Source organism: Carlito syrichta, unplaced genomic scaffold, assembly GCF_000164805.1.
Source record: "Carlito syrichta isolate Samal-C Ts95f unplaced genomic scaffold, Tarsius_syrichta-2.0.1 Scaffold287654, whole genome shotgun sequence".
Classification (NCBI taxonomy): Eukaryota; Metazoa; Chordata; class Mammalia; order Primates; family Tarsiidae; genus Carlito; species Carlito syrichta.
The window spans coordinates 262,954-272,466 of record NW_007231750.1 but is presented as its reverse complement, the minus strand read 5'-3'; the positions used below and the strand labels follow the sequence as shown (position 1 = coordinate 272,466).

General features: G+C 47.4%; 1 protein-coding gene across 1 annotated transcript in view; it reads right to left on the bottom strand.

Annotated features, from left to right (window-relative positions):
• PNPLA3 (patatin like phospholipase domain containing 3) overlaps positions 1 to 9,279 on the bottom strand; it is a 17,692-nt gene extending 8,413 nt beyond the window's left edge. Inside the window, exons 1-5 of the mRNA XM_021709905.1 lie at positions 9,213 to 9,279; positions 8,276 to 8,508; positions 7,119 to 7,184; positions 3,550 to 3,759; positions 2,104 to 2,164 (exon numbers count right to left, since the gene is read on the bottom strand). Coding sequence (XP_021565580.1) covers positions 2,104 to 2,164; positions 3,550 to 3,759; positions 7,119 to 7,184; positions 8,276 to 8,508; positions 9,213 to 9,279 — 637 coding nt within the window. The remainder of the gene's footprint in view (positions 1 to 2,103; positions 2,165 to 3,549; positions 3,760 to 7,118; positions 7,185 to 8,275; positions 8,509 to 9,212) is intronic.
• Positions 9,280 to 9,513: the final 234 nt, after the last annotated feature.

The window sequence follows — 9,513 nt, the reverse complement described above, 5'->3', positions numbered from 1 at the left end:
GGCAATCCACTCACCTCAGCCTCCCAAAGGCATGGGATTACAGGCTGAGTCACCGAGTCCAGCTTTTTTGGAGATTCTTTGAATGTTTTTGCCCATTTCATGATGGGTGATTTACCAGCATATCTGCCACACTGCGCTGTTTAGCAGTTTTTGACCAAAAACAGCATAACCCCTATTCCCCACCCTTCCTCCTTATCCACCCGATCTCACCCCAAGCAACTTTTTATTTTGGTCTCAAACTTCTGGCCTCAAATGATCCTCCCACCTCAGCCTTCCAAAGCACTGGGATTATAGGCATGAGCCACCGGGCCTGGACTGACCTCACATTTATGTCTCCCCTGGGTCTTTTAGGGCCTCTATTAGACACACTCCGGCCTACAGAGACGTCACTTTCCCTTAGGCATGCTTCAAGGAATCTGTTCCCAGGGAGATGTTGCCTCAGGACACAGAGCACACCAGCTTTCCTGCCACACATGTCCTTCCCTGAGTGCCCTCAACCTTGAGCAGAGCCCCAGCTCCCCTTGCCCCAGCTGCTGAAGCCAGAAGCTGGGACTTCATCCTTGAGCTTCCTCTTCCCCAATCTCCCATCGGTCGTTTACAAGTCCTGTTCCCCTGGGTCCCTTCAAATCGGCTTCCTTCTCACCACCCTCACTGCCCTGACCCTAGCCGAGTCTCCAACTGCCTCACCGGCTTCCTGGGTGTGGTCATACCCTCCTTGGACCACAGCGAGGGGACTTTTTTTTTTATTTTTTGAGTCAGGGTCTCGCTCTGTCGCCCTGGCTGGAGTGCAGTGGTACCATCACAGCTCACTGTAGCCTCAACCTCTTGGGCTCAGGAAATTCTTCTGCCTCAGCCTCCCAAGTAGCTGGGACTACAGGCATGTGCCACCACACCTAGCTACTTTTTACATTTTTTGTAGAGATGAGATCTTGCTATGTTGCCTAGACTGGTCTCAAACTCCTGGCCTCAAGCAATCCTCCCGCCTTGGCCTCCCAAAGTGCTGGGATTACAGGCATGAACCACCACACCTGCCCTGCCACTTTCATTTAAAGCCATTGCTGACCCCTTCTTCTCTGCCCATCTCTTAGTGGCCCCAATCCCACCCCTGCTACTCCTGCCACACAAGCCTTCACTCCACCCTCTCTGTGACCTGCAGGCCTATGGCCCCCATGCCTAGAGCTTTCTTGCTCAGCCCCAGTGTCTCAGTCTAGATTCATATCCTTCTGGAAACTACTTCCCCCAGGCCTTAGAGAGGGAGGGTTCCTGCATGCTCCTGCAGTCCCTGTATCTTCCTATTAGCCACCATCATCCTTCTGTTCACTTCTCTGATCCTTCTGTTCACTTCTCTCAAAAGCCTGGCAAGAGCCACATCTCTTTTTCACTGTAGTATCCCCAGCACATAGCCAATTGCTTGGCACCTGAAAGATGCACGATACACATTTTCACAGTAGATAAATGCACATATGTCCCTATAAACACATTCTCCTTGGTCTTAACCAAAAGCTAATTCTGAAGATCAAAACATCAACTAACTTTCATATTAAGGAAAAATACCTCCAAACACATCTAGTTGGTTCCACTCTAATATCTCTAGAGCCCAATTCCCCCAGCACAGACAAGCCAGGATGACTCGAAGACAGGTCTTGCCCCGGGAAGAACAAACTAGTCTAGTGAGCATGACCCACATCTGGCAGGGGATGAGGAATCTGATTGCTTCACTTCAGGCCCAGTCCCAGAAATCCTGTTTAACTTCAGCCCTTGTTAAACTACAGGATCAGAGTCCAAGCTGAAAAGAAAAACAAACTGCTTTCGGACTAGGTGACACCAGGGAGGGAGGGAGCCCTGGAGTCATGGCATCTCAGTTCAAATCCCAGCTCTGCCTCTTAGGGAGGGGTGTATCCCCTTGGTGCTCCTCTCCAAACCTGTTTCCCATCTGTAAAATGGGGCCAAGATTCCCCATTCAACAGGGCTCGCGAGCAGGCTGAGCAAGATGCGGAAGGCATGGACCACGGAGGAGCAGAACTGAGGCAAATCTCCAGTTTACAGGGCTATTAACAGAGGGCTATTTCAAAGGGCACATCCAATCCTCTGACCCATACATACCATTTTCTTCCAAAAACCTGAACGCGTCCAGGTATCCTTGAAAGCAGATCTCTCGGAATGCCTGTGAGCAAATCAAGCAAGGGGAGTCACTACGTGCCACTTATTTAAACATCATCTGAAGACCACAGAGATAACAGAAGAGCCTCACAGGCTCTGAACACAGCCACCTCAAGGCTGAGCAAAGGACTCTGTGCTCCTGTTTCCTTCAGACCTGGTTTGAATGTCACCCCTCCACAAAAACCTTGTTGGCACCCCAGCAAAACAGGTACTTGTTTCCCTGGGTTTTCTGGGTCCCGGGATGGGTCTCCGCCCTAACAAATGTTGAGGCTTGTCTAATCATCACTGGAACAATAATTCAGCTGCCTCCTCATCTGCATACAAGGCATACAGTAAATTCAGTCTTTTTTTTTTTTTTGGCTTGTCTGTTTTGAGCCAGAGTCTCATGCTCACAGCCAGTCCAGTGTTGACCTGCTGGGCTCCGGCGAGCCTTCCAAGTAGCTGAAACCACAGGCACACGCCACCATGCCCAGCTAATTTTTTGATTTATGGTAGAGATGAGGTCTCTCCATGAGGTCCATGCTAGTCTCAAACCCCTGGGCTCAGGCAATTTTCTCGCCTCTGCCTCCCAAAGTGCTGGGATGACAGGTGTGAGCCACTGTGCCCAGCATTTTTTTTTTTTTGGTCACTCAGGCTGGAGTATAGTGGCATGGTCACAGCTCACCGAAGCTTGGACCTCCTGAGCTCAGGTGATCCTTCCACCTTGGCCTCCCCAGTAGCTGGAACTACAGTCATGCATCACCATGCCTGGCTAATTTTTTGATTTTTTTTTTTGGTAGAGATGTGGTCTCACTGTGTTGTCTAAGCTGGTCTCAAACTCTCAGGCTCAAGCAATTCTCCTACCTCAGCCTTCCAAAGTGCTGGAATTATGGGCATGAGCCACCATACCCTGTAGAAAACCAGTATGCCCTCTCCCTCAGAGCCTGGGCTAGGGGTGTGTAATGGATTGTTCGGTCTTTGTTCTCTGGGAGCACCAGCTGTTGGCGTACACAGTCTGCAGATTTCTTACTATGTCAAAGTGGTAAGGCACACTAAAACAACAGCAATCAAAAAAGGTTAAATCACCTAATGTGGTGATTGGGACTGCAGTTGCAAATGAGAATCATCTTAGTAACAGAAATGACAACAAAAAACACCCTGTGCCTGTGCTGCATTTCCTGATTACTTAATCTAGTCCCAGAAGTGGACCTGAGCTTCCGGTCTGGGTCTATGTTCCCAGGGGATTCTCATGATCAGAGTGACACATCACTGAGCTTCTGGGACAAGTATCTTTGAGTTAATCATCAACGGTTAACAGGTCTGTCTCTGTTTGATTGTGTAGAGAGCAACTGAAATCTCCTGGCAAACAGAAAGGCAAAGAGTCACACCCCCAGAATACTCCCCACTCACCTTGACATCTGGGGGGGATAATGCTCTGGCAAGAAGGTGGATGTTCTTTGAGCAGAGGCATAGACTTTGCTTGGTGATGTTCACGTGAAGAAAGTTCGTGGACTTGACTTTAGGGCAGATGTCGTGTTCCCCATAAAAAGGGGACACGGTGATGGTCGTTTTAGTATCAATGAAGGGTATGTTGTCACTCGCTCCTCCATCCATGTATCGCTTTTAAGGAAGGAAAAAGACAACTGATACTGTCTAAAGCTCTGGACTAGTGTTTAGTGAGTTTTCAGACTATGAGCAGAAGCTTCTCAGAGCAGCAAACAAGCTGGAGGGAGGAGCTTTGGAATCACTCTTGCAACAAATCTTTACCAAGCATTTCTATGTCAGGCCAGGCTCTACATTGGCACTCAAGATTGCTGTACACTGCCGTACAGTGTTTGCACTGCATAAAAATGCCTGACAAAGAGGCAGATGGGGACTAGAGTCCAGGCCATGTTGTGCTGGTCAGGTCCTAAGGCCTGGTGAGTACCCATAGCTGTGCCCATGTAGAAAGGGTCATATAAACTAGGGGTTCCCTGGTTGTCTAGTGATTAGGAAAATAAAAGGAAAAAAAAAACTAGTGGTGCACTAGAGTGTGATAAAAACCCAAAGGAGACATGATTATGGGTTCAAACCCAAATTCCTTGCTGCTTGGGAAATCTGGGACGAGATATTTAACCTGTGAGCCTCTCTCTCCCACCTTCCCCTTACCTCACCTTGAAAATAAGAACCAACACCTTGAGGGGCTTTTGAGACTTAAATTAAACACTGAACCCGGAGCCTAGGCAGCTCTCAGAAAAATTTCTCATGTCCCACAATAAAGTGGCATTTTGGATGAATTATTCTGAGCATGAGTTTTCCTTCATCTATATCTTTAAACAACCTTATTGCCCATAGCTAAGCGGAGGCAAGTAGGTTTTGTTACAATTCAGACAGAATTTGCACCTGTGAAACCAGTGTCTTTAATAATTTCCAGCCACAACCATCACAGGCAGCTGTCCTGTGAAAGGCCTCCGAAAGGTTACGCCTGGAAGACATTCTCAGCCAACCCTCCCGCATGGAAAAATTTCAGAGCAGAGCTCTGCTGGAAACCGGTTCAGAAAAGAGTCGGGCGTGTTTAGTCACACCCTTAGCCATCAAGATTCCTACCTGAAGTCCAAACGTGACCAGAAGTGTACACAGAAACATTTTCAAAACTGTAGCCACACAACTTCTATGGCGGATGTATGAAAGACATTAAAAGCTTCTCTTGCTGGCATAAAGGGACATGGAACCAAATGTCAGGAATCTGTGGTGAAGTCTACTGAAGGGGAGGAAGCAGACTGGCCATCCTCATTCAAGGGCTATCCCAATTGTTCCTCTACCATATAGAATTTTTCAATCTATCTTGTACTTTTCTATTAAAAATTTTTTTTAATTAATTTTTAAAATTTATTTATTGTAGAGATGAGGTCTCACCAAGTTGCCCTGGCTGGTCTCGAACCCACGAGGTCAAGCAATTCACTTGCCTCAGCCTCCTAAGGTGCTGGGATTACAGGCTGAGCCACTGAGCCTAGCCATTTTTTTTTTTTATAATCAATATTTTTTGTTATGATATTGTGGGGTACAGTTAAGGGTTAGGTATACAAATACATTTCGTTCAGGCACCCTTGTTGATAAGAGGTGTTTCCCCGTCCCATCCCCAGACAGATATTGCTACCGTTAATTCCATCTCCCTCCCCCCTCCATAGTTTCCCACTACTGTCAGTCATTTTCTTATAGTGCTAGAGCCTAGACTTTTTAGCTTTTAATTTTGATGATGTAGGGTACAATTCAAGGTTAGGTATACAAATATTCATTATGCAAGTACCCTTGTTGATGAGGTGTGCCCCCCCCACTACCCTGGCAGTTTTCAACTACTGCCAATTCCTTTCTTAGAGTATTATGATAAATGTTCAAGGTCCATTTATGAGAGAGAACATGTGGTACTCAGTTCATTGTTTCTGTGATAGATCACTCAGTATTATAGCCTCTAAGTCCATCCAAATTGCTGGAAGTTCATAATTTTATCCTTCTTTATGACTGCGTAATATTCCATCATGTATATGTACCCTTTTTTTTTAATCCAGTCCTTTTTTTCGATGGGCAGCACAGTTGATTCCATGTTTTTGCTATTGTAAATAATGCTGCAATAAACATGCATGTGCAGGCATCTTCCTATAGTAATGTTCTGAGTTTGTGTGGGTTGAATCTCAGGGATAATCTGTTGTAATTTTCAGAGGATTCCTATGAGTACACTGAATAAATGGGTGGTCATGCAGCATTGCTGGCCTCTATGCACTAGATGTGACAACCAAAACTGTCTTATGACACATCCAGAGGTCCCCAATGAGGGGAAGGGGATGGGTGAGGACACAAGGCTGCCACATGACCTGGCATAGACCCAGCACCTGGTCTAGAGCCTGTAATCTCAGCAATTAGGGAGGCTGAGGGGGAAGACTGCTTGAGGCCTGGAGTTTGAAACCAGCCTAGGCAACATAGTGAGACTTTGTCTCTATAAAAAAAATCTTAAAATGAGCTGGGTGTGGTGGTGCACGCCTATAGTCTCAGCCACTCTGGAGACTGAGGGGAAAGGATTACTCAAGCCCAGGAGGTTGAGGCTGTAGTGAACTGTGATCATGCCACTGTACTCCAGCCTGGGCAACAGAGTAAGACCCTCGGCTCAAGAAAAAGAATACACACACACACTCACACACACACACACACACACACACACACACACACACACACACACACACGTATGTCTTGGTCACTCAGCGGCTGGGCCCTGTGTGCTCCTGTCCTGGGCCCCTGGGCACAAGCTCCCTGGCTGTGTGCCCTTGGGCAAGTCGGAGTCTCGACTTCCCCACCCATCACACAGGATGAATAACCACACCTGCTCATGTAGTACCTGGCTGGTAGCAGGGCCTCCTGCGGGAGCACTCCGTCTACAACTCGCCTCTGCCTATGCTACCCATAGGACTTAATCACATATTCTGCTGCTGTTCTCATGAGCTCATAAATGACCCTAAAAGGTTGGTGTTCTAGAGACTGAACTTTGTCTTGTGCATCACAAAGCAATAGAACAAAATAAAGCAAGAAATCTGCATCAGGCCAGGGATACAGATTTTGTTCTTAGTTTAGAATATATACGACTATTATATTTCCCCCTAAGAATAAAACTCTACCTTACAGGAGTAACAGACTCTTAAGCATCTTATACTTTAACTAGGCCACTAAGAAGCTGTCTTCAGTGCTCATGTGCAGATTAAGTGAACCAGCCAGTTTACCTTACAGATAGCAGGATAATTAATTACACACCAAGTAAGTTTTGCAGGCCAGGTAGCCTGGAAGTCGGGCCTGGTATGGATTCTCTGTCTGAAAGGCAGAGGCACAGGGCTCCGCCTTGGGACACAGTCTGAGGTGACTCACACTCGCACCTCATAGGCAGGGGCTGTGTAGGCATGCTTTAAAAGGGCAGCCCCCAAAACTCAGTACAAGCCGCTGCCAGAAAGCAGACTTACCACACCTCTGAAGGAAGGAGGGATAAAGCCACAGTAGAAAGGAATGAAGCAGGAACACAGCAGGGCCTGTGAACAAAGCAGAGACAAGAGAGTGAAGCCACAGGCTAAGGAAGACATTCAGCCTTTTCATTTCTCTACCCATTCAGCCTTCTCCAAACAGGAAGGGCAGCAATTCTGAAAGTGTTCTTTGCACAGAGTAGGTGCTTTAATAAATGGGCTGAACGAACAGGGACCCAACAGTCACACTGTATGTCAGAGCCATGGGGTCTTATCTAGTACATAAGCCCCTGAACAATGCTGCCTGTGGACTTCAACTTCCTCTCCTTGCTCTCCACAAAAGCCATACCACACTGGGTCATCACAGACAGGACCAAGAGTTGTTGGCTCATGGACTGGAAGGGGCTAGATAGGTGCTTCTCAAATGCTGATGTTAGAATCACCGGAGAGCTCCCCTCTCGGGGATTCTGATGCAGCAGGATGGAGGGGGGGCCAGAGAGTCTGCAAGTCCACTAAGCCCCCAGGTAATGCTGCGGCTGTGGGCCCCAGGATCACATTTTGAGAAGCACCATGCTATGGAGCATGAACCAGGACACCACACGTATTCACTGAGAGAACAGACTCGTGAGGGAACAGACAGGCACTGGCTATTTAGAAAAAGGTTCTAGAAACAAGCTTCGACCGGCTGCTGAGCTGTTAGAACTGTGCTGCTGTCTTGTACAGACCTGTGCTAAGGAAAATGTCATTTACCCAAGGAACTCTTGTGAAAACCATCATCCAAATTAAACGGTGTTTCGTTATTGCAAATTATCTTCTCAGTGCTAGACCCTGAGGACAGAGGCAAAGACGACATATGCCCACCTTCGTGGGCCTCAGTTGAGAGGGTATCCATGCACGACTCAGCTGAGGAGAGGGTCACATGCAGCACAGCTTCCCTGGATGGGGTGGTCATGAGCCAAGTCTTGAAGGAGGGGGATGAATTACTTGAAATTGAAACTGTCCTGAAACATTTCGGGGATTATAGACACTATGGACCAAATCACCGGATGCACACAGGGTTTACGTCAGTCTGGGGCGGGCGGCCTACAACAGTCCCGTGTTGCTTCCAAAACAAAATATCCTTTCTTATTCGACAACACTCAGATAAGCAAACTGCTTACATCCACGACTTCATCTTTGGACTGAAAATCGGACACCAGCACGTTTTCCCCATCAGACACTCTGGTGAGCGAGACACACATTTTGCCGGAGACAAGTTGGTGGGCGTTGGCTGGGAGGTATTTGTGGAGATTGTCTCGTAGGCACTTGCCCATGTTGAAGGATGGATGGAAGATGCCAATGTTCCGACTCCTGGCCTTCCGGACAATCTCCATGAGGATCTGCAGAAGCAGGTCTGGGGGCAGGGAACAAATACATCAAAGAATGTACTACACCAGGCTGGATATGGTGGCTCATGCCTATAAACCCAGCACTCTGGGAGGCGAGGTGAGAGGATTACGTGAGCCCCGGAGTTGGAGACCAGCCTGGGCAACATAGAGAGATCTCAACAACAACAAAAAGTTTTTAATTAGCTGGGCATAGTGGCATGCACTTGTAGTCCCAGCTATTCAGGAGGCTGAAGTGGAAGGATCGCCTGAACCCAGAAGGCTGAGTGTGATGAGCCATGATTGTGCCAGGGCACTCTGGCCTGGGCTACAGAGTGAGAACCTCCCCCCCAATAATGTACTACACCAGAGACAGAAATTCTTTTTGGCAAGAACAGAAACCAAACAGCAAGGAAGCTACCAAACTTTTTCTAGACCTGCACTATCTAACATGATAGCCATATGTGGCCACTGAACCCTTGAAATGTGGCTGGTCCGAATTGAGACGTACAAAATACACACTGGATTTCAAAGTCTTAGTATGAAATAGCTCTTTAATGATGTTTTATACTGATTCAATGTGAAAATGATAATATTTTGCATATATTGGATTCAATAAAATTATTTTCACCTAGGTCTTTTACTTTTCAACATGGCTCCTAGGAAGTGTAGAGCGACACGCATAACTTGCACTATATTCCTGCTGCTCAGTGCTGCTCTAGGCTTCGGCCACTTGGAGGAAGCAACTTGGAAGAAGGCTTGCATTCTAAGTTGCCCAGGAGAGCGCTGCCCACCGCCATGCTCACAGAGCCAAAGCCTAGGAACACATCCGCATGAGGGCTTTGGAGCAGATGGCCTTAACACTGGAGGATGCCGGAGAAAGAGCACAGGCTTGGACCTGAGTTTGAATCCTGCTTCCACCTGTGTGACCTCAGTAAGGCACTCTGTCACCTGCTTATGTCTCAGGCTGTGCCTTTTAAATGTAGGGCAAGATTTACCTACATTTACCTATATTCTTCTGTTGGAGACAGAAA